This window comes from Leopardus geoffroyi, chromosome B4 (assembly GCF_018350155.1).
Source record: "Leopardus geoffroyi isolate Oge1 chromosome B4, O.geoffroyi_Oge1_pat1.0, whole genome shotgun sequence".
Classification (NCBI taxonomy): Eukaryota; Metazoa; Chordata; class Mammalia; order Carnivora; family Felidae; genus Leopardus; species Leopardus geoffroyi.
Genome location: NC_059341.1, coordinates 140832802 through 140859861, shown reverse-complemented (window position 1 = coordinate 140859861; position 27060 = coordinate 140832802). Strand labels below are relative to the sequence as shown.

At 63.3% G+C, this 27060-nt stretch overlaps 1 protein-coding gene and 3 long non-coding RNA genes across 7 annotated transcripts in view; 2 read left to right on the top strand and 2 right to left on the bottom strand.

Moving 5' to 3' along the window:
- The window catches only part of TAFA5 (TAFA chemokine like family member 5), a 196519-nt gene extending 174391 nt beyond the window's left edge, over positions 1 to 22128 (bottom strand). Inside the window, exon 1 of the mRNA XM_045465851.1 lies at positions 21849 to 22128. Within this exon, the coding sequence (XP_045321807.1) occupies positions 21849 to 21960 (112 nt within the window). The 5' untranslated portion in view covers positions 21961 to 22128. The remainder of the gene's footprint in view (positions 1 to 21848) is intronic.
- LOC123591487 lies at positions 2969 to 5286 on the top strand. The gene is made up of 2 exons (XR_006709376.1): positions 2969 to 4651; positions 4819 to 5286. It is a non-coding gene; the product is annotated as an uncharacterized LOC123591487 (long non-coding RNA).
- On the bottom strand, positions 4703 to 10612 carry LOC123591489. Of its 3 annotated transcripts, none has more exons than XR_006709378.1 (2): positions 8374 to 10612; positions 4703 to 5282 (listed from the first exon to the last, which is right to left on the bottom strand). It is a non-coding gene; the product is annotated as an uncharacterized LOC123591489 (long non-coding RNA). The 3 variants fall into 3 exon arrangements; XR_006709379.1 differs by lacking the exon at positions 8374 to 10612 and adding an exon at positions 7830 to 8365; XR_006709380.1 differs by lacking the exon at positions 8374 to 10612 and adding an exon at positions 6753 to 6918.
- Positions 22129 to 22360: 232 nt separating the features above from the next.
- On the top strand, positions 22361 to 26740 carry LOC123591486. 2 transcript variants are annotated; one of them, XR_006709375.1, is made up of 4 exons: positions 22361 to 22578; positions 22959 to 23107; positions 23205 to 26366; positions 26453 to 26740. It is a non-coding gene; the product is annotated as an uncharacterized LOC123591486 (long non-coding RNA). The 2 variants fall into 2 exon arrangements; XR_006709374.1 differs by lacking the exon at positions 22959 to 23107.
- Positions 26741 to 27060: the final 320 nt, after the last annotated feature.

The following is a 27060-nucleotide window of genomic DNA, read 5'->3' as shown; positions in this document are numbered from 1 at the left end:
GGCTGCCGCTGGGTGAAGGGATCCAGTGTCCAGGCGGTGGGACGGGGGAGGGGGCGGGAGCCCACGCCCAGGGTCTGCTGTTCCCCAGCCAGGGGCTGCTTTCCACCGGCACGCAATTCAAGGCCTCCAGGTGGCCCAGAGCCAAGCCCTGGGGCAGACGCCCCGGATGTCTGCGGGCCGGACACGCCGGCCTCCAGCGCTCGGGGCAGAGTCAGGAGCTTGCTCCGGGCCCAGGCGCGCGCACAGTAGGCCTTCAGACACGGGGGGCTGGGCAGGGGTGCAGGCTGGGAGGCGGGTGGGGAGGGTCAGGGAGCACGGCGCCCATAATGGGCCCACCGTCCGCGGCGCACCGGGCCTGTCCGACACCCTGAGCGGCAAGTGCTAGGCCCGGAGGTGACACCGGCCTAGTGAAGGTCCCGGCAGAACGGTGCCCGGGGTCTCCCCCAAGGTCAGGCACGGCTGGAAGCCGCGTAGCCAGGCAGAAGCCAGGCCTGGAGCAAACTCGCTGTCTTTGTTTCCCTGCTCCGGTGGCAGGGGGGACGGAGTGGGGGGTGGGGGGGACGGAGTGGAGACTGGGGGGGGGACGGAGTTGGGGGTTGGGGGGGATGGAGTGGGGGCAGGGGGACAGAGTGGGGGCTGGTGGGGGGACGGAGTGGGGGGGATGGAGTGGGGGCGGGGAGGACGGAGGGGGGGTACCGAGTGGAGACGGGGGGGGGGGATGGAGTTGGGGATTGGGGGGGATGGAGTGGGGGCAGGGGGACAGAGTGGGGGCCGGTGGGGGGATGGAGTTGGGGGGGACAGAGTGGGGGCCGGTGGGGGGATGGAGTGGGGGGGGACGGAGTGGGGCGGGGGGGACGGAGGGTGGGTACCGAGTGGAGACGGGGGGGGATGGAGTTGGGGGTTGGGGGGGATAGAGTGGGGGGGACGGAGTGGGGCGGGGGGGACGGAGGGGGGGTACCGAGTGGAGACGGGGGGGGATGGAGTTGGGGGTTGGGGGGGATGGAGTGGGGGGGGACGGAGTGGGGGGGATGGAGTGGGGGCGGGGGGGACGGAGGGGGGGTACCGAGTGGAGACGGGGGGGGGATGGAGTTGGGGGTTGGGGGGGATGGAGTGGGGGGGGATGGAGTGGGGGCAGGGGGACAGAGTGGGGGCTGGTGGGGGGACGGAGTGGGGGGGATGGAGTGGGGGCGGGGAGGACGGAGTGGGGGGTACCGAGTGGAGATGGGGGGGATGGAGTTGGGGGTTGTGGGGGATGGAGTGGGGGGGATGGAGTGGGGCGGGGGGGACGGAGGGGGGGGGACAGAGTGGAGACCGGGGGGGGGGATGGAGTTGGGGGTTGGGGGGGATGGAGTGGGGGGAGAACGGAGTGGGGGGATGGAGTGGGGGCGGGGGGGATGGAGGGGGGGTACCGAGTGGAGACGGGGGGGGGATGGAGTTGGGGATTGGAGGGGATGGAGTGGGGGCAGGGGGACAGAGTGGGGGCTGGTGGGGGGATGGAGTTGGGGGGACGGAGTGGGGGGGGGGCGGAGTGGGGCGGGGGGACGGAGGGGGGGTACCGAGTGGAGACGGTGGGGGGGATGGAGTTGGGGGTTGGGGGGGATGGAGTGGGGGCAGGGGACAGAGTGGGGGCCAGTGGGGGGATGGAGGGGGGGGGACGGAGTGGGGCGGGGGGGACAGAGTGGGGGAGGACGGAGTGGGGGGGATGGAAGGGGGGGACGGAGTGGAGACCGGGGGGGAGGGACGGAGTTGGGGGTTGGGGGGGATGGAGTGGGGGGGACGGAGTGGGGGGGAACAGAGTGGGGGGTTGGGGGGATGGAGTAAGGCCGGGGGGGGACAGAGTGGGGGGGCGCAGAGTGGGGCGGGGGGGACGGAGGGGGGGCCGGGAGGGAAGACCCTGTGTCTGCTGCACATACCCCCTGCCCAGTCCAGCGGGGGTCCCTCCGCCTTTGCTGCAAAAACCCTGTGAAGCGGGGGTCTCAGGGGGGACGGAGTGGGGCAGGCAGTGACAGCGTGCCGGGAACAGGGTCTCCTCTGGGGAGGCGCACACGTTTGAGGACACGGCAGGCAGTGGCTGGGCCGCGGTGTGAATGCGCTACGTGCCGGTGACACACAGGCTGTAGGACGGTCGACTTGGTGACGTGAGCTTCACCTCAACAGAAACACACCGCCAGGGCGCGGATTTAAAGGCTGCGGGAATGGGGCACCTGGGTGGCTCAGTCGGTTAAGCGTCCGACTTCAGCTCGGGTCATGATCTCACGGTCTGTGAGTTTGAGTTCCGAGTCAGGCTCTGTGCTGACAAACAGCTCAGAGCCTGGAGCCTGCTTCAGATTCCGTATCTCTCTCTCTCTCCCCCCCCCTCCTGCTCGTGCTCCGCTTGTCTCTCAAAGATAAATAAATGTTAAAAAAAAATTAAAAAAAAAAGTGGGGCGCCTGGGTGGCTCAGTCGGTTGAGCGTCCGACTTCAGCTCAGGTCACGATCTTGCGGTCTGTGAGTTCGAGCCCTGCATCGGGCTCCGTGCTGACAGCTCTGAGCCTGGAACCTGCTTCCGACTCTGTGTCTCCCTCTCTCTCTGCCCCTCCCCCGTTCATGCTGTGTCTCTGTCCCAAAAATAAATAAATGTTAAAAAAAAAATAAAAAAATAAAGGCTGCAGGAAGAGCGAGCCTCCCAGGACCAGCGGCCCGGAACCACGCGGGGCGCCGCCCACCCGCCGGCCGCACAGGCTGCCTGGGGCGGGGGGCCGGCTCGCGACAGGCTCCCCTCGGTCGGCTGGCGGGGCCTCCCTGACGGCCCTGCAGCGTCCCCAAGCCCAGTGCCCCCAGCCAGGGGCCCCGTGACAAATGGGACAGCACGTGGGCCGGGGACGCCCTGGAGAACTGGGCTGACCCCGCAAAGCTATCGCCACGGAGACGGCCTTCTGATGGCGTCCGGCCCCCGCCCCGCCCGGAAAGGCCCTCCCGCCCCCGCTCCGGACGCGCTTCCGACCGTGACACGCGCCCGAATGACGCCTAAGCCAAGGGCCAGGGGTCTCGGCGACGGAGACGGGGCCCGCGGGAGGGCTGTGCTGACATCACCAGGAAGGGGGATCGGGAGGAACCGTTAATATGTAGTTAAACGTTCTTAATCTCCCCCAGCATATGCTGTTGCACCTAACTTTGATCAACTTAAGTGTAAAAACGTCTCTGTGCCTCCACTCGGGTTTTACCGCCGTCTGGTTTAATTAGTCCTCGGGTAGCCGGCCACCGACTTAATGGCAGAACGCTGCCGGGCCAATCAGAGGGCCGGCTGCCACCACCAGGGTCCCCCCTGTTCCTCCCCAACCCACTGACGGGAGGTCGAGGCGGAGATACACCTGTTGGTGGGCTGGGCACGGGTGGTGAGCACCAGGGACAGTGGGCACAGGGGGATGGTGGGGCCGGGGACGGTGGGCACAGGGGGACGACGGGCACAGGGGGCTGGTGGGCACAGGGGGCGGTGGGCACGGGTGGGTGAGGCTGGCAGGACAGCCGCCTGGGTCGCCCCGGGCAGGGTGGGGCCTGTGTTCGGACGCTGGAGGAAGGACTCCTGCCCACAAAGGCTGGTGGAGATCCCAGGTGGCCCAGACTGGGAAGCTTTGCTGGGGAGACCTGACACGGCCTCCTGTCTGAACCCCCTGAACCCCATTCTTCAGTGAAACCTGGGATGACCCCCTGTGGAGCCCCCGTGGAACCCGGTGCCTTTGCTCGTTCCTCCCTTCAGACTTCAGACGCTAGTGTTCAGCAGGGTGTGGTGGTGCCCTGTGAATGGGCGACAGAGGCCCCCTCCCCTCCACAGAAGGCTTCAGGAGTGGCCTTGGGGTGGGCTACTGGGACGGTGACCTTGGCAAACCCTATTCCAGGAAAGGAGGGGTGGAGGGTGGAGAGCAGGGGGCGGGCAGGTGGAGGTGAGTGTCCGCTGAGAAGGCAAGAGAGGAGCCAGGGGGCCCAGGGCGGGGGAGGCCCAGGCACCAAGGGACGGGGGAGGGTGACGACAGGGGCAGAAAGCTTCTTGCACGGGGCACCAGAGCCCCGTGTCAGCGAGCTGGGCACGGCTGCGCCCCTGGGGAGGCCGGGCCCTTGGCTCAGGACCGTCGTCGTCCTGCCACTTGCCGATGGGACGAGCCCACCCTTGGGCCCCCGTGGTTTCCCCGTAACCGTGGAAATGACGCCGTTGACCCTGCATGCAGTTCTGCAGGCTGCAGATCATTTGCCACGGCCAGTGACGGCCAGGATCCGACGGCCCTGTTCTGTTCCAACGTCTTTAATGGACAAGGAGAGCCGCATACCCCAGTGACTTTCCCTTTTGTCTCGTCTGCCAGGAAGCTCGGAGCTAAGTTTGTGCTCATTTTCAGGAGCTCCCTACAGCCTAGGCTGGTGACTCTCATCTGGGACCAGTCACCGGGCTGACAACGGGGAGGGGCTGGCCCGGGAGGCGCCCACGCTGCCCAGCAGAGACCCACCTGGGGAGACGCAGGGGCCCTCTCCATGTCGCCTCAATGCACATCCACGGAAAGGAAGCCAACCGGGCCCACTCCTAAGGGACCAGGGATTGCGGCCACAACGCCTCACGTCTGCACTGTCCACAGGGACAACGACGACCCCACGCTGGCGCCCAGAGACGACCCGCGTGCAAAGGTCGGAGGAAACTCATCCCCCCACTACCGAGATTAATTTATTAAAAGATAATGGGTTTTCAGCGAATTTATTAATCAATTTGACAACGCCTGGGGATTGTAATATAAAAATAATCAGTTGGCCGCCTCACCGACGTGAGATGCCAAAAGGTGCCGTTTAATTTCCAGCGCCTACCGCCCCCTCTCCAAACTCTCTGCTACGCTGACTGAGACGAAGTTTTCGCAATTTGGAATTTCAGAGGAGCACGTGTGTGCTGCGTCCAGAGCCCGCACGTCCAGGCGGCGACTCGGTGGCCCTCACCGGAGCCCAGGGAAGAGCCCGGGCCCCAGAGCTAACCTGCAGCCAGCACGGAACTTCCAGGATGGGGACACTGTCACTGGAGACCCGCCATCTCACGCAAGGGCAATGACACGGAAGGTGAGGTGGATGCTGAAGGTGCCCCTTGTCTCCTGTGCTGCTGGGCTGCCCTGAGTCCCTGTCCACGCTCAGGCCGCCGGGGCCGGGCACCCCGTCCTGACGGTCCCCGGCAGTTCCAGGTAGGGAGCCACTGGACGGGATTCAGGAACTTCAGGGGTGGTTTTTAATGTCACTTGAAAGGCGGCGTCCAATAAATCAGAAGAGCAGCTGGAACCTAATGCATTATGTCTGTCAGTGGACACGGCAGGATGAGGCAGAGCAGGAAGGGGCAGGATGGGGCTGGAGGGGGCTGGAGGGGGTTAGAGGGGGCTGGAGGGGGCTGGAGGGGACTGGAGGGGGCAGAACGGGGCTGGAGGGGGCTGGAGGGGGCTGGAGGGGGCTGGAGGAGGCAGGATGGGGCTGGAGGGGGCTGGAGGGGGCAGGATGGGACTGGAGGGGGTTGGACGGGGCTGGAGGGGGCAGGACGGGGCTGGAGGGGGCTGGAGGGGGCAGAACGGGACTGGAGGGGGCTGGAGGGGGTTAGAGGGGGCTGGAGGGGGCTGGAGGGAACTGGAGGGGGCAGGATGGGGCTGGAGGGGGCTGGAGGGGGCTGGAGGGGGCAGAATGGGGCTGGAGCGGGCTGGAGGGGGCTGGAGGGGGCAGAACGGGGCTGCAGGGGGCCGGAGGGGGCTGGAGGGGGCAGAACGGGGCTGGAGGGGGCCGGAGGGGGCTGGAGGGGGCAGAACGGGGCTGGACAGCACTCCCGAGGCTAAAGACCAGCCACTGCTGCCCCCCCTTCCTCTGGGAATCCCCCTGGTCAGGAACAAGCACAGAGAGAGCAGTCACGACAGAGTGGACAGGTGCACACACACACGGGGACACAGACCCACGCAGCAGACTCCCGCACACGCAGACACACAGACGCCACACACACGTGCACACACACACACACCTCCACGCAGGTGCACGCCTACACACGCCCCCGGGGCCCACAGCCCAGCCTGTCTGGGCCCAGAAGCGTCTCACACGTGGTTACTTCCCCAGGTTTCTGAACAGAGCGGAGGGGAGGACTCCCCGGCTGGAGAGTGTCCCTGACGGTGACGGGGGGTGGGGGGGGCAGCACATTCGGCAGCTTGTGGCCAGGGCCCAAGAGGCCACCCGCCCGCAGGTGGAGGCCAGCCCCCCCAGGCCCGCCGGCGCCTAAAACAAAAGCACCCGGAAGCATGGCGGGGTCGAGGGGAAGACCCAGCCGGCCCTGCTGACCAGCTCACCCCCTCCAGACCGTCCCCCCTGCCCCGGGCTCCCGGAGGCTCTGCACCCCCACGTCCCGGCACAGCACAGACCGGCACTGGGTCCTGGCCGACCCTGCATTGGTCGGGGTCACCAGACAAGCACGTCTCCACGGCAGGTGACAGTGGTGCTCACGTCCTCACAGGACACAAGGGGTGTGCCTTCTCCACTCAGGGGAGGCGGGTCCCAAAGGAGGGGGTTTTGCAAACAAGTGAAATCCCTTCTCTAAGCCCCCACGCACTTCGGAGCACGGGAAGGGAGTCTGCAAACACATGTCAGGCACCCTTGGGAAGGACAGGGTCGCAGCACTCAGCCACCAAGGCGACAGGCCGGTGCAGCGGGACCTCAGGGCACAGCACAGGTGGGAGACACCAGGAGAGCTTCCTGGAGGAGGGGTCTTTCCCCCAAATCTCACCAGGGCCTGAGCCAGACGCAGGGGTGTGGCTGGATGTAAGGATGGTGTCGCTCTAGAAGCAGTTCACAGTCGGGGCTCAGGTCACGATCTCATGGTTCGTGAGTTCAAGCCCTGCGTCGGGCTCTGTGCTGACAGCTCGGAGCCTGGAGCCCGCTTCAGATTCTGTGTCTCCTTCCCTCTCTACCCCTCCCCTGCTCATGCTCTGTCTCTCTCTCTCTCTCTCTCTCTCTCCCTCAAAAATAAAATAAACACAAAAAATTTAAAAATAAATAAACAAATAAATAAAGAGAAGCAGCCCGCGGGAGAAACCCTGCTCATTCCCTCTCAGATCTGAAGTCTGCAATGGCTCAGTGAAGACCCGATCTTAAACGTGACGGGAAAGCTGTCGTCACTCACAGTGGCTGTGTTTTCAAAACCAACAACTACTGAGCTTGTGCAAAACGTGACTCGGGGGCCAAGGCCGTGCGAAGCCCAGGGGTCCCCTGAGCCCCAGCCCTGGGGGGCAGCCGGGCCCTCCCCTGCTCTCCAGGTGGCCCCGGGCAAGACTCCGCTTCCCTGTCTGTGAAGCGAAGGGTTAACTCCGCTGGTGCTCCTCTGAGCTTTAACCGCATCCAGGGACCGTGGCCTCCACATGAATGGTGACTGGGGACCTCCGCGCATCCAGGCCCCCCCAGGCGGCGGTGACATCCTGTCCACACACAGGAAACCAGCTGGCCTGGCTCACAAAGCTGGGGTGCAGAGGTGACCTCCCCGCACAGCCCCTCTGACCTCCTGGACGTCCTCCACCCCTCCAGGGGCCCCAATGCCATCCGGATCGGCCCCGACCATCCCAGGCGAGGCTTCCCCGAAGCTCCAAATTCTTCCCACAGGCGGCCCAGTGCTCCCTCCCGGCCGCTGGCTTCCTGAGCGCTCACCTACACGAGCAGGTGCGGCCGGCCACCCTCCCGTGCTGTCATCACACCCTGACCAGGACAAAACCCAGCCTGTGTTTGGAGAGCCCAGAACACATCCCCTCCCCTGAACGCACGGCACACCCGGAAATGTGGCCTTGCTGAGGGAAAACCCCAGAGAGCCCACCGTTAGCACAAAGGGGGTCACAAGCCAGTGAGCACATTCCAGAATGTTCTGCAGGGCCACTCCTCCAAGGAGCCAAGTGCCTGGTTGGTGCCATCATGGTGGGAGGACTTTCCAAGGACTCCCCAGGCCTCTGGTGTCTCCAAGGCCCAGGCTCGGGGTTGGGCCGACACGGGTCTAGAGGACAAGGATGGCCCAGGCCTTCCAGAGACCCGGCCACCTGGGCTGCCAGGCCCTCCCTGTCCTTGGACCCCAGCTCGGGCCACCCTCAGCAAGGGGTCCCCACGCCCATGCCAGCCCCCAGCCTGCACCCCAGTGGGACAAGTCCCTGCCACCCTCCTCAGCCCTCCTCAAATCCCCTCCCCTCCTGCTCCCACAGGACATTAAGGAAGGGAACTCGCTTTCCCAGGAAGGACACCTTCGTGAGCCACCTTCCTGTGACCTCGTCCCTGAGGCACTGAGAGGACAGGTGAGTTTACTGTTGTGGCTTTAAAACAGAAGTAAGGCACCATTCTAGCTCCCTTGGAGTTATTTGTAAAATACTCACACAGAGCACAGGGTCCTGGGCAGGGGTCTGGACCCCAAGGGACCCCTGTCCCGGCCGCGTCGCTCCCAGGCTCTTGGTCTGCTCGGGGAGGCAGGTGCCGGGAGAAACGGTGGCCGAGGAGCTTTTGTGGGAGAAAAGGAACAGCCTGGAGCTGAGCCCCACGGCCGCGCTCCTGGTGACTCGGCCGACGGCCAAGGGAGGGAGAGACCAGCCCCAGGGGCCCCGCGTGCCTGTCGCCACCAGCCAGAGCCCGGCCCGCCTGGGCCGCAGCCGATGGCCCAGAATCCCGGAGAACCAGCAGCTCTGGGGTCCGAGCGTCGGGGGTCAGCGCACAGGCTCGGGGCTCATGGTCCTGCTCTGATCCACCTGCCCGGGGGCCCTGGGCGTGCCCCTTCCCTGAGCCTCGTCTACCTCTAAAACAGGAACAAAAGCATCTCCCTCTGACGAGCGTCACGAGGATTCGCGGGGTGCGGAGTGCTTGCTGGATACAGATCCGCCAGGAAGGGCACAGCGAGGGCAGCGCGCCCCTTTGCCACGGTGACCCACGCCGACCCTGGAAGCGCCACTGCAGGGACAAGCCTGCGACCGGGTTCCCAGAGCCCTGACAAGGCAGCAGCACGTGCTCCTTTGTGCATCAGGTCCAGCCTCTGTCACTGAAGCCCCGAGCACAGGAATCTGCCAGGAATTTGAGAAGCAGAAGGGCTTCCATGGTGAGCCTGGAACAGAGCCTGGAACAGAGCCTGGGAAGCAGGATTCCAAAACCAGCCAGGGCCTCTAGGTGCAAACGGGGCATGAGGAGTCCCAAAAGGGGGAGGCCTTGGGGCAAGCGGTCTCAGTCTGGGCTACGACTGGAGCCACAAGACGTGGAGCTGACCTCGAGGACCCCTGTGGGCCTCAGATGCGCTCAGTTTCCCCCTGCATTTAGTGGACTGGAAGTTGCCAGAGGCCCTCCCGCCAGGCAGGTAGCAACACCTGTTTCAGTTGGTCTTCAAAGTCAGGGTCAGACAGTGAGACCTTATGTCCACACCAGCTCCTGGTAGCCCGATCAGCATCAGGGCCTCATTCGTACTCAAGTGTAAATGACTGACATCGGCCGTCAATGCAGAGGAACACCTCTCTGACCTCACCTATGTAGATAACAGGACAACGGAGAAACCTCAGAACCTCTGTGAGGTTCGTGGCCCAGCGTACACAAGGCCCACACCGCGTGGACTCGAGAAGACAGAGGCACTGCCTGTCTGGAGGGGTCCACCTCCTCCTGAACAGAGACAGGAGACCTCTGGTGTCAGCACACACAGCAGGAAGAGGTGTGGGGCCCTGCTGGCACTTGCAGAGGCTCAGTAACTGTTGGGGACACAAGACCTCAAGTCCAAGGCCAGGGAAGCCTTCCGGAGAGCCTTCCAGAGAGCCAGGACCCCAGGGCACCAGGAGCTGTCCCCGGACTCCCGGGTCAGCCCTCGAACCTTCCACAGGCATCGTCTGAGTCCCAGGGAGACGGTGCTGAGCCAGCAGCCACTCCAGACAGAAATCTGACCTGCGAGCGCTCTGGATACACAAAGTACGGAGCCGTGTCCTGCCTGGTGGCATCGGCTCCTCCAGGTCTGGGGGACCAGACCCCTGCGGCCTCTCCCGTCCCTAGCTGCCCCGAGAACTCCATGGCCCCGTGGGGGTATCGGGGCAGGGGGCCTGAACTTGAGTTAAGTCACTGCTTTGCAATGGTAAGAAACGCCAAACGTGACACCATAGAAGGAGGTCCTTCCACAGTAGGAAACAGGTACATCCTCTCTGGCCTGCAGACACCCAGGGGTCCGTCTCCTTTCCCAGCCTCACGGAGAGACATCGGGGGGCCTCCGGTCCCCGCGGGCATCACCCCTACGCTGCCCAGGCCCTGAGAGGCTTCAGAAGCACAGATGAGACAAGGACGCGTGTTCAGTCACCATGTCCCCACTGGTCAGCTCGCCTCACTGGGCCGCAGCCCCACGGGGCAGGACAGGCTGGGCCGAGCATCCCCCCTCACGGGGGGTCTGGCCCACCCTACGGAACTTTCTAGCTCCCCACACGTCTGCTCGATGGTGCCACATCTTGCTCCTTTATTTTCTCTGAAGTGCGCCCGTCCCCATCGCTGGGCCCAAGAATGGAGACTGAGCAAACGGGGTTTCAGGTTTCCAGCGGGTGGCGAGCCCAGCTGAATGCATTTCTGTTAACAACACAACACTGATTTTTTTTTACAGTTTATTTCATTTTTGAGACAGAGAGAGGCAGAGAGAGAGAGAGAGAGAGCAGGGGAGGGACAAAGAGAGAGAGAGAGACAGAGAGACAGAGAGAGGCAGAGAGAGAGAGCAGGGGAGGGACAGAGAGAGAGAGAGACAGAGAGAGAGAATCCCAAGCAGGCTCCACACTGACAGCAAAGAGCTCAATTCCATGAACCTTGAGATTGTGACCTGAGCCGAAATCAGGAGACAGACGCTTAACGGACTGAGCCACCAGGAGCCCCAACATAACACTAACTTTGATGACGACGAGTCTAGGAGGTCCACGGTCTGAGACGTGGCCACGGCCCGTGTCTCACAAACCCAGATGGGCAGAGACAGACGCTAGAAGCCCCTGGGTGCCCGCTTCCAACGTCCCAGACGCTTGCTGTGCTAGGTTTTGCTCTTAGCTTGGGGAGCTCCCGTCTCTCATCGGCGGGGTTCAGACAACTTCGGGGGCTCATTCACAAGCCCGCTCCCGGGTCTGGGTCGTGAGAACGTCGTGTGGTGTCTACGTGGTTTGGCTGGGCGGGACACAAGGGTTCCCTGCACCCTTGGCCCCACTCCATTTCTCACGGCGCTGACGGGTTCAACCAAATGCCTCCCCCCACCCCAGTTCTCCAGCCTTGCTGGGGGCGTGGCGGGCAGAAGCCCCCTCCAGATGACAAACACGGGAGAGCTCAAGGTTGTGACGTGCCCTGGGGACAACGTGTGTCCCCCACACAGAGCGTTCCTCTAGCTGGCAGAGCCCCCCCCTCCCCGAAAGGAGCGGGTGGAGAAAGGACACACAGTGAGCGCACAGAAGCGCGGGAGGACTTCTCCCGCGTGGCTCCCCCCCAGCCCCGCAGCGCCGGGGAGCAGAAATTAGCATCAGGTAATTAACACCAGCCCTATACAGCCCATTAACGGTATTTAGGTACGTCTGGGGATGCGCTCTCAGGTAACGGATACTACGGCAGAAAAATAAGGTAAAAAAGGAGCCAAAGTGCTTTTTTGAAAAGAGGCCACTCATGTGAGTCCAGCGGCATTTAAGACGGCTTCCAAGGCATTAGCATTTCCGCCGTGAGAAAATCGTTAACGGGACAGTCCTGCACAGAGCCGCTCGACGCCCCCACGGATCGCCACAGCTCCAGGTGACGGGCCGTGTTCACACCAACCTTCCCGGCATCTCATTACGGCAATCAGATCGGAGGCCGCGAACACGGCGGAGGCACTCCTCCCCGCTCCGTCCCCTGCTCTGTTGACAGGACGCAGCACTGAGCCAGCCTGTGCCTGGCGGCTGGACCACGCAGAAGACCCTTCATCGCCCCGCGGGTTTGCACAGCAAGTGAGGGACCTGGGACACATCCACTGGCGAGGCCCCAGCACGGCTGTTCTGAGCACACACGAGCCTTCAGGAAAGAGGGAACGAGACGCCAGCCCTCAAGGCCGTCGGCAGGGACCCCGGGAGACACCCCCCCCCCGCCCTGTGCTGGCACTCTCCTGAAGTTCCCCTCCCCTGAAGTTCCAGACATGAAGAAGATCAGGCAGGTGGGACTGGGTGGGGGTCCCTGCAAGTTCAGAGCCCCGACTTCCCACCCCTTCCCTGCAGCTGTGCACCTGCAGCCCTGTGCGGGGACCCACGGCGTGCAGAGGGCAGGTGGATGTGCCGCCTTCCTGCCCAGCAGAGGCCCCCGAGGTGGTGGGGACAGCACTCCCAGAGTGGGAGCGGGGAGAAGACGGGCCAGCTCAGCCTCCCGCTCACTCCTGGCGCCTCCAGGGCAGAGAGAGGAGGCCCACGCAGGCTCCCCTGCTCCGTCTGGGTCCCCACTGCTCCATCCAGGGCCACGCCATCACCCCGTAGCAGGGACACCACTCCTGTGTGCAGGCCCAGTGACCAGTCAGGATCCGCGGGCCGCCCGCCGCGTGTCCCAGGGCCCGTGAGGCCTCCCGGGTCAGCAGCGGGGGTCCATCTGCACCTCCGATGTGAGACGGACATCGGCCGTGTTCCAGAAGAGCCCCCGTGGCTGCACGACCAGACCCTGAGCCCTGAGCGGCCCGCCCTGCAAGTTTCCTGCCGGCAGATGCCCCCTGCGCCCCTAAGATGGTCCGCTCAGCGGCAAAGTGAGGTCAGCAGGGCTCAGGCCTCTCGGGAGCAACACATCCACCTGCACGCATGTCTGCTCCCCCCTCTCCCCAGGCACGCATCCCCTGGAGAGGTGAGCTTGGTCCTGGGGGGCAGGGAGGGAGGTCACCGGGAGGAAGGTGCGGTTGCCCTGGCCAGGAGGTGGGGGGTGCCAGGATGGGGTGGCTGAGAGGGGCTGGAGGAGGAGGCAGGGCCAAGCGCCCCGGCGAGGCTGGCTGGCTGGTCTGAACCAGGGGACCCCCAGGCGGAGGCCATGGGGTCAGAGTGACCGTGCCAGAGGGATGGGATGCTGAGCCGGGACCCTCTGAGCAGCTCCCCACCCCCCCGGCTCCCCGGCCGAGACCCAAGCCACCGCCCCCATCTCTCCTCCTCACGCACCCCTTCCAGGGCAAACAGCAAACGCAGCGGGCCCCAGTGAGCCCCAGGGCAGTACCACCGGGCCCAGAACCACCCCGCGGCACCCACCAGCCCTGCCTGCGCGGCTGGGAACCCCGAGGTGAGGCGGCCGCTGGGGCTCTGTGATACGGAGGGATGTCAGCCAGGGCAGGGACCAAAGGAAGGTGGAACCCAGCTCCCGAGCGTTACTACAAGCCGGTCCCGGATGACTCGCTTTTCAATTAGCCACCTCGTTATGGGAAGAGCCTGTCACGCCTGCTAAGTGTCAGGGAATGTTTTGACAGGATCTCCTCTCCAGCCCAGCCAGGGCAGACGTGGGTACCGCACCAGTCTCCCCGCAGCGTGGAGGGTCCCCGCACGTGCTGTGTGCTCGGGGACACCGGCTCATCAACGTGCGGGGGCTCGCGCTGCACCAGGTGACCCGGGCGACCCACCCCCGGCTGAAAGCACACTCGAGGTGTTTGTCCGGCGACATTCCTACTTTATCACGTGAACGACAGGCCAGATCCCACCGGTCCTTCGGCCCAAAGAGCTGAAGCAGAAAACAAACAACAGTCGCTGTGATGCGGTGGGGGAGGGGGCCGTGGCCTCCGCGTCTGCCTCGGCAGCGGGCACGAGCCCCGCCAGCCCGCGGGACTCAGCTCTCTTCTCGGCCTGGCACAGGGGTCAGCACCCTCAGCTCGGGAGGGAAACTGAGGCCCAGCAGGGGAGTTGCGGGATGTGTCTGTGCTGTGCACGTGCACGCTCACGGACACAGCACAGAGGGACGGGGCAGGGGAAGCAGCCGGCAAAGGAAGCCGATGGGCCACGCCTGCGGATCCCGTCTCCGTGGCTGAGAAAATCTTTAGGAACAGCCAACCTCGACCTCTCCTGTCTTACCGAGCAGGGCGTCTCCTGGCACGGCTGACCCTGTGCAGGGCCAACAGCAGGTCTGGCTGGAGACACACAGAGTCTGTCCACTCTGAGCCTGGGGCCTGCAGGGAGCACAGGCACCCTGGTGGCCGGGAGGTCTGAATGGTCCCCCAGTGGGGGCCTGCTGACCCCGGACGCCCTCTCCCTGCACGGGGCTCCTTGGCCCAGTGACAGGGCAACAGAAGGGGCACGTTGCAGCCCGTCCAGGGTAGCAGGCTCCGGCTTCCACCAAAAGGACTGAAATAAAGGCATTTCTCAGCAGCCAAAGGTCCTGCCAGTGGCAGCAGAACTTTCTGGAAGGAAATGCACTGAAGAAACATGTTCCGATGAGCTCTAGGCGGAAATCTCGGAGTCACCTGGAGGGACCTGACCGCCCCCCGGAAAGGAGAGAGTGATTAAGCAAGCGGCTGGATGACAGGAAGGGCAGGTGGGCTCCCCATCAGCACAGGGCCAGGCCTGTTTACTGCCTCCAAATGGCGGCATCACCATCAGCAACACGGTTACACGTGCGACGCGGAGAAATTGCAACGCAGACGACAGACTGCAAGCGACGGGTGAACCCTGCGCGGCTTCCCAGCTCTGGAAAACAGACGTGCGTGGAAACGTGTGGAGACACCTCCTGTCCCAGCCGACAGCCTTTCCAGCAGGCTGGGAACGGCTGGGAAGGGCTGGGGAGTGCGGTCTGGGCAGGCGGAGAGGTCGAGGTCGGGCTGGGTGCTCCACAGCCTGGAAACTCCCCAACGGCCGGCCATTCAGCCACAGATACAGCCCCGCGGGTGTCACCCTGCCCGCGCTGAGCCCCAGGCCCAGAGTCTCACTCAACAAACCAGGAAACACCGGTGTGGGTGGGTTGACTAGGGACCCACAAACTAGAGCAGGGGTCCCGGCCTGGGGACGGGGGCTGGCGATGATGCTCAACAGCCCGCGGTGCCCAGGACGGACAGCCCCACCTCAGGGACACCCACACGGGCGCAGTGCTGGGGGCAGAAACCCCGAAGCAGGGGGATGTGGGAAGGGACCAGTGCTCAGAGAGCTTAACCGCGGAGGCGTCAAAGCGGGAGCCACAGAAAGGAGGTGAGGGTCACGGGAGTGCCTCTGACAATGTCCTACCAGGGACGCTTGACAAAATACTGAGCGTGTCCTCAGGGTTCCACACTTTCTCCCTCTTTTTGTTCCCCTTTTAAATCTTTTTAATCATTTCTGGTACTGCGGAAACAGATTGATCCTCGAGGATCCAGCCAGTTTTCAGACATCCTCTCCAGGCCTGTCCCCAGGCATTTGACCACGCCCCCAGACCTCTGGCCACGCCCCCAGGCCTTCAACTCCGCCCTTCCTTCAGCCCCGCCCTTAGACACCTGACTACGCCCCCAGACCTTCGATCACGCCCCCAGGCCTTCAATTTGGCCCAGCCCTTCAGCCCCGCCCCTAGACATTTGGTCACGCCCCCAGACCTTTGGCCACGCCTCCAGAACTGAATCCACTGTGGTCAAAGCGTCAGGGTGCCAGGATCAAGGAGCGTTTGCTCCAAGAGTCAGGCAGTCAGGCCCCTAGTGGCCGTGTCAGGGCCAGAGCTCAAAGCCTAAAACAGGATGAAGGGAGCATTCACTGCCCGGGGCGGGGCATTCGGATGAACAGCACTGCACGGGGGAGGGGGATGAAGCCGTGTGTTCAAGGGAGGCTTCCTGGAGGAGGCTCTCTCCCAGGGCCAGTCCAGCTCACGGTGCCTGCCTGCAGTCAGCAGCAGTGCAGGGTGCTGCTACCCCTTGAGGGGACCCGGCAGGTAGTGAGGGAACATCGCAATGGCCCAGGCAGCCCAGGCTGTGCAGGTGAGAACAGACACACACACACCACCTTCCTAAGAAGGGAAGCCCCTGGTGGAGGCCTCGGGCCGGACTCTGCCAGAGCAGGCCAGAGGCACCCAGAGTCCCACCAGCAAGGCAAGATCTGGCTTTGGGAGGCCCGGGGCGACCCGAGCATGCGGTGAGCGCTGATCGCCAGAGGAGAAGAGAGGCACAGAGCTTTCGGTCAACGGGGAGCCACGGGTGGGGTGTCAGAGCGGCCAGCCTGGAGGCAGAGGCCCCACTGGGGACGGTGCTGAGGCGCCCAGGAGGGGCTGGGGCACAACAGCGAAGGCAGACCCGGAGGACAGCAAGACTCATTTTGGAGGAAGACGGTGCAAGCAGGCCGGGCGCAGGGACGGCCGAGGCAGGGCCCCGCTGACGGCCAGGCAGGAAAGAGGAGCTGCGGGAGGGAACAGGGGTTCGGGGCCAGACCCTGGGCTGCGGCCTGCCGTTCCGAGGTTGGGGCTGGCTGTGACCAGAGAGGGCAAGGGTGCCAGCAGAACAGTGTGCCTGGCCCAGGCTGCACGTGCCCTGCCCGACTGCCTCTGCTTTGTGCTGACGTCCAGTCCCCTCGGGATGCCAGCCCAGGAAGGCCACCATATCCACCTCTTTCCCGGGGCCCCTAATTCCCAGTCACCGGAATCAACGGGAGGCCGAGGCTCCTGCCTTACACCGGTGCCTGGGGCTGGCCCTCCACCGCCCCTGCCTCATGCAACAGATGTGGAAGGACAGCCAGGCGCCTCCGTGGGACCCCCAGGCCAGTCCCTCCACGGGAGGCCCACCTGTGGCAGGAGACCGCCAGGGACCAGGGACGGGAGGTGGCAGCTGTGGCTGGGAGAGAGCTCTCCCAGGCAGACTCTCACTAAGGGGCCACCTTCCCGCCAGGCCCAGGCCACTCTCCGGGATGTGGCTGGTGCGCTGTGGGGGAAGGGCCTCCCCAGAGACCGGAGGAGCAGGGCAATCTGGAGGGGTCCAGCTCACCCCGCTGGAGACAAAAGTGTTTGCACCCTTGGTCCCGGCAGCCACTTTGCCCCCAGAGCCCTCCACCACATCCACCAGGGTGCAGGGGGAGAAGGGTGCCGCCGTCTCCCGCCAGCGGCTTGGCGTTTCTGGACAGCCTGTGCTGCCCGCCGGGAGTTTCAACGCATGCTCCCAGGCGGGTCTGAGAAGCTGCAGACCAGAGTAGGAAGGCAGCAGCCGGCCCTCGGGGAGCTGGTGGCCCTCCACCAGCTGGTGGCCGAGGGACGCCCTGCAGAAGCCACAGGGCACTGGGGCACCAGCCCCAAACTCCAGCTCCAAGGGTCTGCGAAGGGCGAGCAAGGGACACCACTAGATTCCATTGGCCTCCTGTGCCAGTGTGGGCCCCAGAGCACAGCCAGTGACACGCCCCCCTAACAAATGACAACGGGCGGGTCCACGGGCCCTCGCCTCTCCCGCAGCTGTCGCTCCAGCCTCCGATCCCCCCACAAGCAGGAGACCCCGATCTGGGTCCTCCTTGTCAATCTCTCGGCCGTCACCCACGCTCTGGGTGACAGGTGGCATTCTGTAGAGGTCATTAACTCCAGAGCACCACATTTTAATGCAGAAACGAGCCCTTCTAAATCGGCACAGCTGCGAAGCTATATAAAGAAATGGGGATTTTAATGTTTTGCTTTTCTTTCCTTTTCTAGTGCCACATTATCATAACATTTCCCCATAATTACGTCCATAAAAGTCACCTGAAAATACTTCGTGCCACGAAAGTTGATCTACACGTGTCATTCAGTGGATGTCAAGTGGTGAGTCCCGAGCAGGAAATTCCAGCGTGGGATTCAGCCAGGAGGCCTGGCGCTGAGCAGACCCGGTGAGGCAGGCGGTGGGATGCAGCCTCCTTCCGGGGATCCGCTGTCCTCTGTCCTCACTGGCAAGAGTGAGGTGCCAGAGACAACCCTGAGAGGCCGTGTGTCCCCTGTTCCCCGGATACTGATCCCCAGAACACTTGCCCCCGAGGGTCTCTGCCCGGGAGGATGCTTCCGTGAGTGAACCCCCTTACCTCGTGAATGTTCGAGCAACCAGCCTGGCTATTTCAAATCCCACAAACAGAGGTGACTTGTTTTTATGAAGTTGAAAGAGAGAAGCACTACATTTTCTCCAGCCAGAAATTCATCAAATAAAAACACACAGGAAGATAAAGAAAAGAAAGAAAGAAAGAAAGAAAGAAAGAAAGACCTTGAGATGAAAGAAAGAAAGACCTTGAGATGAGATGAGAAATAAACTTGTGAATGGCATCCTTTCATTAAGCCCGGTATTCTTAAATTTACCTCTCCAAGAACCCCAGAACTAAAATTTGAACAGCAAGAAAGTAGCACATTCTAATCTCTCCTAACTAGGCAATAAATTATATTTGTAAAGAAAATGCGGCATCAGAGAGCCCACGCTCGGTTAGTATTCTAATGGATTAAAAACAATTCAGAAGTTGTTTGTAATTTCTTCTCGTCGTTGCAGCCGAGGATGTGAGATTTAACTCAAAGCTACAAGTCAATTTTGATGGGATTAATTGGGAAAAAAAACCCGTGTCAGAAATCCCTGCACACCAGGAATGTGTGTCCACCAAGCTGTCCCCAAGGGGGAGGGCATGGTGCTCTCCACCTTTGGACTGAATACTGCATACAAGGTTCAAAGTCAAGGCTTGGCGTCCTACAGCATTCCACTAGCTCATCATTTTCCCCGTCTCCCTCGCTGGCATGATGGCCACGGTGCCGGGAGCCAGCGAGGAAAGACCACATGCTCAGCACCGAGCACCCGGCCACAGTCAGACCACTGTGGTCGCCCCAGAGCGCCCCACTCCTTGTTCGAACCACATCCGGTCCCAGCCCTCTGCTCCAGATATGCCAAGGGTAAGAGGACAGAGACCAGCTCTTTCTGAGCAACAAGGAAAGAGGCTTCCCCAGATGAGACGATGGAGTTTCAACTTTCTCCTCCAAGCTCGACATCCCCCAAGCCCACGAATCCCTACGCCCCAGCCCTGCTGTCCAGAGGATGTCCCGACACCACCACGTGTGTGTCTTCAAGAAAGCCACCGGGGACCCCCTCCCTCTCTCTGCTTTTCCTGGCAATTCTTCCCCAATGGGAGAAAATGACAAGACCGTGTCACTATAGCAACTAACCTAATTGGTGGACTGTAGGTATTTCTCCCGCCAGAGGGTGGAGCCCATCTCCCTACACATGAGTCTCAGCCCGCTGGGCCCCCGCACAGCAGAACATCCCCTAACTGAAAACCAGGCCAAGAAATAATCCAGCTTTCTTTCAGCAGCGCCGGAAAGTGAACACCTTCTGGGCTGCAGAGAAACGCTCAGATTTAATAGGCAGGATAATTGAATCCTGCATGATACTTATCAGTTTCCCTAATTAATATGATACAAATATATCTGCTCCATAACACAAAAACATTTTGAGTAATAAAAATCCTGACTGGTAACAAAAACAATTTACAAACAAGGATGCTGACTATTCTCATTCATCCCAGATATATTGGAAAAGAGAATGGAAATCAGAAGAACTGTTTAATTGGCATTTCATGTGCTTTTATCCATTCGAAAAGGAAAAAGTGTCGTTGTTGCTTTCTCTTCTGCAGGACGGCTGTTCCACGCTATAAATCACGATTATGGCTATTCTGGATTTTAGTAAACTGTTTTAATTTCTCCGAGTGCATTTCCGGTGAAATGGGGGGTGGCTGAAAATATCTTATCTTATCGTCAATTATTCCATTACACGGAAATAGCAACAACTACGAAAATGTGGTTCACGCAACCTTCCATTATTAATGATTTCTGCTCCTCCGAATATAACGTGTTACCCAATGTCCTTGTCCCAGCGGAAGAGGTGTTTCCAGAACGCCAGGGAGGCTGTTGGACGGCAGGCTGAGGGTGCTGCGGGTGGGGACCCCTGGGTTCCAGGTGTGTCTGGGCACACCCCCGGGGGGGGGGGGGCTCTCTGACCCCAGTCCTGCCAGGGTGTGAGTGTGCCGATGCGGCACAGCAGGGAGTCGTGGCCCTGGGAAGGTGGGAACCAGGGAGGCCCTGGCAGCAGGCGGGGGTGTGCAGTGTTGAAGCCACGGCCAAGGTTGTCCGGTACTTAACAATCAGCAGCCTCTTTTTCCCACCTGCAGGGCTGCCTCGCCGCCGGCTGCAGGGCAGGGTTCTCACCTGGGACCCAAGGACGCCGTGGCCAGCGCTGGCTAGGGACAGCGCCCCCGGGGCGGGGGTCTTGGGAGCCACAGTCCCCTTCCCAAACACTGCTGACTGAGCCCCCTCTCCCCTTATGCCAGCAGGAGGAGCCTTCAAATGGAGTTTATCTGCCATTAGCCCTTTGCACATCACCAAGGAAGCCGCGCCGGGGCTCCGCTCTCGGGAACCCTGTGAGCGTCGCCCGAGGGCCGAGATGGCCGCGGGGAGCCGGGGGCGGGCGCGACCTTCGCCCCAAGCCCCGGCCCCCTGCAGCCCGGCCCCGGGAGTGGCGGCGGCACCCGCTGGGCATCTCGGGTCACGACCCCGCCGTGGCGGGGGGGGGGGGGGGGGGGGTGTGGAGGGGGGAGGGGGAAAGGGGGCTTCCCGCCCTGCGCCCCCTCCCCGCACCGGGCGCCCGCCTCCCTAGCAACTGTGGGCCGCGCACAAGGGGGCCGCAAGAAGTCCGGCGATTCCGGCTCCGGCGCGGGTCTCGCTCGCGGTTCGGGCGGGCCGAGCTGTCCCAGGACTCGGCGACCGCGCCGCCGCCCGGGTCCCCGTGGTCCGCCGCGGGCTCGTTCCGGAGACAGCGGGAGGCTCGGACCGCGAGCGGGGAGGCCGGCACTTCGAGGTGGTGGCGCGGGAGCCAGGCTCGGCGCTGGCCTCTTTTTTTTTTTTTTTTTTTTTTTTTTAAGAATCCATATTTTTCCATCACCTCCCGCGCCCATGGCAGCTCTCCATGACAGGTGTTCCTTAGCACCCGTCCTTTCCTCCCGCTACGAGGGGAAGGGACCGGGAGCCTGTGCCAGGCGGCCGGCCGGGGAACCGACCGGCCCGCGCCATCCCGGCACCCCGAGCCCGTGCCCAGGACGCCGGCCACTCCCGGCCACCCTGGCGGGCTGCGAGCCTGTGCCCGGAGCACTGACCACCCACCCCCACCGCAGCCCGAGGTTGCGCCCGGGACTCCGGCCACCCCCACTCCCCCACCCCCGGGCGCCCCCCGAGCCCGTCCCCAGCCCCAGCCCCGAACCTCGCGGCCCCGCGCCAGGCCAGCCGGCTGGGTCACCGGCTCGGGTCCCCGGACACGACTCCAGATATGCCCGCGGCGGCGGCGGCGAGCCCTCTCCACGTACCCCACCCCTCACTTCTCTTTTTTTGGGGGGGAAAGCGCCTGGCGAGTGTGCTTCCCAGGCACACGGAGGCTCCGGCCACGCGTCCGAGCCCGAGCCCCGCTCCCGCCGGGGGCACCCCGTTCCCGGCTCGGCCGCCGCGTCGCCCCCGGTCCCCGGCGGGAGCGTCGCCAGCGGAAAGCGCTGGGCCCGCCCGCCCCGGACCCGCCGCCGCCTCCGGAGCGCGCTGCTCGGCTCGGCCCGCCGGCCTGGGCCGGGAGCGGCGGCGGCGGCACACCCCGGGCGGCCGCGGGCATCGCCGCGCCACCCGGGGCCTGGCGCCCGGGCCCTGCCCCGGAGTCGGGGCGGGAGGCTCGGCGGCGGCGGCGGCGGCGGCGGCGGCGGCGGCGGCGGCGCCCGCTTCCGAAGTGCCGGAGCGCGGGGAGCCCGGGCGGCCCCTCTCCGTCCCGGCCCAGCGGGAAGCGGCGGGACCCGGGGACGGCGCGCCGCGAGCGGGCAACTCCGCACCGACTCCTGGCGGCCGCCGGGGCCGGGGCCGGGACCCGGCCCGGGGGCCCGGGGGCCGCGGGTGGGGTGGGGGGTGGGGGGCCCTGCGGGGGCCCGGGCCGCGCGGTACTCACTGCAGTAGGCGATGAGCAGGCTGGCCAGGATCATGAACGCCCAAAAAGTTGAGGACATGCTGGGCAGGGCGGTCGCATCTTGCCGGCTGCCGGTCCTGGGCGATGGCGCCATTGAAGCCGCGGCGCCCGCGCGGGGGGCAGCAGCGCGTCTCAGCAGCCGGCCCTGCCCGCGCCCCCGCGCCGGCCTCCACGTGCGGGCCCCGCGCGCGCCATCCTCCGCCGCCGCCGCCGCCGCCGCCGCCGCCGCCGCCGCCGCGCCCGGGCTCCGGCCCACTGCGCCCTGCGCCGGCCCGCCCCGCGCCTCGCCCGTGCCCGCGCCCGCCGAGCCCGCGCCCGCCGAGCCCGCGCCCGCGCCCGCGCCCGCTTCCGCGCCCGCGCGCGCCGAGCCCAGGGACGTCGGCCCCGCGGCTCTGGGCGTCGCTGCGCGCCCGGGCTCGGCGCGCGCGGCCACCGATAGGAGGGGCGCGCGGGGCGCGCGCCCGACGCCGCCGGGTCCCGGCGCGGGGCCCCGGGACTGGCGGGGGAGGCGGGCAGAGGGGACGCCGCGCCCAAGCCGCGCCTCTGGATGGCGACAGAGACGGCCCGGCGCGCCCGCTGCCTGGGCACCAAGCGGGGAGGACAGACCTGGCCGGCGCGAAGTTTGTGGACTTGGGCTGCGGGCCCCGGGCGCCCCTACTCCTTCCCGCAGAGTTCCCGCAGAGGCTCGCGACGCCGGGGCCCAGAGTTTACCGTAAGTACAGGGTGCTTTGGGCCCTTCCCCAGATGCGGCTCTCACCCCTGTTCTGGGTTGTGCGCCGGTGTCCCTGAACCCACAAAAGAGCACACACGGCCTCAGACCCGCCCAGAGTCCGCTGAGGTCAGCACCCCCGAGGGCTCTCCCTCCCCCGAGCTCCAGCGCTGCCAGGCGGAGACACACGTCCCTAGAAGCAGTCTCCTTGTCCCCTGCCCGGCGCCTCCACCTGTGCCCACTGCCCTGGCCCTGAAACGCTGTCTCCTTGCCCCTCACCTGGCAAGGCCCCAGTCTTCTGTCTCCAAAGTCCGGGTGCTGATCTCCTCTGGGTGGACTTTCTGAGCAGGTAACAATGACTGTAATTCATTGGATTTGCATAGTTAAAGATCATCAGTAGAACTGATTCAGAGGGAAGTGGATCCCGTATATCCTTTGAGGTCAGCTTCCCCAGCCCCACTCCTCTCTTGGGTCCCCTCAGCAAGACGAGCTCCCAAGACCAGATGCTCGCCAGGCAGCCCCGTGGTACCAGGTGAGCCCCCGCGGTACCCAGCCACAGTGCCCAGTCCCCTCACTGCCTTCCTGCGGGTCAGCGGAGGTGCTAATGGGAGCCCATCCTTCCTCATCAGAGCACCTTCTGATCCTGCACGAGCAGGGGCCTCCGAGGACCCCATGAGGCCTTGCTGGAACTGAATACCCTTTCCCAGGGGTCACTAGAGGGCCCGATGCAAAGACGTCTCCGGCATCACCCGTCACCTCGAATCCCCGCCCACCGGGCCTCTAAGCAGACCGTGGAGGCTGTGATGAGGGCTGAGGGCCCGTGGTGGCCCGGTGAGGACGCCTCTCCAGCTCCAACAGTATTCCTGCTGTAATGTGAGTGTGTCCGGGAGGATTTTCTTCATAAATTTTTCTGTTCCTGCTTAATTAAAACAGTCTGACTTCCCTCCTCCGTGTCCTCCTGACACGCTTCCTGATTCCCTCTGCTGGCATGCAGGCACCACAGACCCTGGGCCCCTGAGAACCTGGGGTTGGTGGGGGGCAGGACCCGTCTGGAATGTGCTGGGCTGGTGTCCGCCCTCTGGCCCCTGGAGGGGCTCCCTCGCTGTCCCTGCAGCTCCCAGGGGATGCCAGGATCTCTAGCTCTTAAGTTCCCCCCTTTGATGGCAGCCTTTCATCCTGTTCAGAAGGAAGTGACTTTTTCAAATGTGACACGTTCCATTTCGTCCTGTCCATTCTGAACTCCTGTTATGTTCCGGACATTCCCTCATCCAGCAGCCATTCGTTGGGCACCTTCTAGATGTCACTGCTGCAGGGGAGGAATTAAACAAGACACACGCTTTCTGTTCCCTGGAAACGTGTGCCCGGTTTGGGAAATGGATGAGGAAACTGGCAATCAGAGCGCAGTGTGGCCGAGCCGTGTTGGGAGGGGCTAATCCGGCAGGGGAAGAGCACTTGGCCCCAGACCAGGTGTGGGGCGCTGGGAGGGTATGCCAGGGAAGCTTCCAGCAGAGCGGTTTTCAAACATGGTTAGTGCCATCCTTAGAAAGAGCACACACAAACACACACGTGAAATGACAGCTTCACAAACCGATACCCACACTCTCAATACTCTGTGCTGTTTTCCATTCTGTCCTAATTCATTCCTTAAAACACTGGTTGTCCACCAACGCTTGTGTTTACTGTAATTTTCTTTGCTGGACAAGCACTGTTCCAGGGGAGATGTGGTCTGCGTTGAATGTGGGAGGATAAATTAGAGCCGTCACACCAAAGGTCAGGGGAACCCGGTGACATTGGGCAGTGGGGGAGCCCCAACCAGAGACAGGGGTACGGTGAGTTTGGCACAATCTGCTTTCTCTTGGAGCTCACGCCACAAGACTTCTGTGGCTACAACGCGAGGGGGTTGACATGTATAAGGAAAAAGTATTCAAAGACGCTTGCTGAATATGGCGACGCAGATCTGGTTCAGGGCCCTCGCGATGAGCGCGGGATGGGGTTGTGCACTAGGGAGGGGCTGGGCTCAACCCGGGGTACGGCGTGGGCCAGTGGGGGTTCCCAGGCAGGGAGCAGGAGGGGCAGTGGGAGGAACGTTACTGAGAGGAAACGTCGAGGTGAGGGGGGCTCCGGTCACACTGACTGAGGGGGCTTCTTGTTACACTGATTGTACAGGAAGTACATGGGTGGGCCCCGGAGAGGGCTTGGGAGCCTGATGGAAGTCCAGTCGAGCAAGGAATCTTTGTCTGAAAGGAAAGCTTCATGAATCTGGAGTGTATCGACTAAGTCTTTGCTGGGTGCTGAATCCGGAGTGTATCGACTAAGTCCGTGCTGGGTGCTACAAATCCCTACCAGGAAGAGGAAAGAGAGCTGAGCCCTTGGAATCCCGGTGGTAGAGGGCCCGAAACCCAGTGAGGCTGGAAAGGGCTGAGGAGGGGGGATGACAGGGACGGCTGAGCAGTGACGGTGGCGGGGTCGCTTGACCAGTGACAAGGGCAGGGCGATTAAGTTCGAGATGCAGCCAGCATCCAGCCCGAAGCAAGGGCAGATGCTGGTGGCCCCTGGGGGACTGGTGGGAGACCGAGATGGAAACTGAGAATGAGGGAGGAGCGGAGTCCTGTTGCTAGGAAACCGCGCAGACCTGGGCCGCCAAGCGCGCTGCCGGGTGACAGCAGCTGTTGATTGGCTGGTTTGGGGGACTGGCCAGAAGGGACAGGACGTTAAACTCTGAAGCCCCGTAAGCACGCTGGGGAATCACGCCCCGCCTGCCCTCCGCGCCTAGCCAACGAGGCACGTGCTTGTGCGGCCCCGGGGGCACGGCCTGCGTCTCACCCCACCCCAGGCCCAGAGCCCCGGCCCACGGAGGGCGCCGCCTGCCTCCCGGCCCGCCCAGGCGGCCGAGAGAGCCCCAGGAGTGGAGCGCTGCCCCTGCACAAGACGTGGCCCACGAGAGTGGCTGGCCGTGGCACTCGTTCCACGTGTGGGCAGAGAATCTGAGCGTCTGCTCTACAGGATCGGCAGGCGCCGTTTTCTGGCGGGAGGCTGGCGGTGGTTCTGTTCTCCGGCCCTCCGTGCTGAGCGCGCTGCATTTCTCACTTGAGTCGTGGGCTGCCAGACTGACCGAGAGGCTCCCGGCTGGATGCTGAACTGGGTGGGATGTGGGGATGTCTCCGCCAGGGCAACGGGGAGCCAAGTGTGTTTTATGGGAAGGCAGGCGCTGTTCTGCGAAGGATATGTGTGGTCTGTGCATGGTAGGCTGCTAAAGGGGTGGACTGTAGTGTGCCTGGCCGGTTCCTCCTTCTGGAAACAGTTGCAGGTTCCCCTTTGAGGGTCCAGGGTGCATTTTTCAGACACTGCAAGTGCTGGGTGGGACGGGGGCAGGACAGCAGGTGGCAGCAAGTGTAGAAGGCCAGGTAAGAGACAGGCTGGCCGCTTCCCTCGGGGGCAGCCGTGAGCGCAGAGGGACAGACACCAGGGGCTTCAGGCGCTCTATGGGAGGTGGAGAACCGAGGGCTGGGGGCCATGGGGCCATGGCAGAGATGTGTCACGTGACTCTGCTTCCGGCTAGAAATGCTGGGAAGTGGCAGCGATACCTGCCGAGACAGGTACTGGCCGGGTGAGGGGATGCACAGCAGGGTCAGGGAGGCCAGCCACTTCTTGCTCAGCGTTCAGGCTGCAGCGCGGCGGGATGCGCGAAAGGGCAGAAGATCAGCGGGTGCGGACGGCGAACGCAAGCCCCGCGAGGACCCAGGCCCCTGGCTGAAATCTCAGCGCTGGAAACCGTGTCCTTCACGCAGCCGGTGGGTGGAATCAACCTGTTATTTGACGAGTAATTATCCATTTCACCATCTCCATGTCAATAATGGTATTATTTTCTGTTCCGTAGTATGTTCCAGGCACCGTCCCGAGCTCATTGCCTGGAGAGACGGATCACTGGACACCTGTACTTAGGCGGGTGTGCTGTGGCTGGAGGGGGCGGAGGGCCCGCTCCAGCACCTTCAGCAGATGAGGGGGGCTGAGGGTGAGGCTGGCGGTTCCCGACGGTACGGCCCCTGCTCCCCTGCCCCTCCGTCCTGAATTGTGTTCATTTAAGACAGTTTTGTAACACGGACAGAAGAGAAACAGAAAATGTTCCTTCATTCTGCCCCTCAGAGTTAACCACGTAGAGCATTTCATTAGTAACCTTTACTTATTTTTCTTTCTTTTTTGCTTAATATGTATTTATTTTTGAGAGAGAGAAAAAGAGAGGGAGCACAAGTGGGGGAGGGGCAGAGAGAGAGGGAGACGCAGAATCCGAAGCGGGCTCCAGGCTCCGAGCTGCGAGCATAGAGCCCGACGCGGAGCTCAAACTCATGGACTGTGAGATCACGACCTGAGCCGAAGTCGGACGCTCAACGGACTGAGCCACCCAGGCGCCCCTAATTCATTTTTTCTTCTTTTTGTGCATCCGCTCTGTAGGTCTGTTGTAAACTGTCTCCTTTAGGACATAGCGGA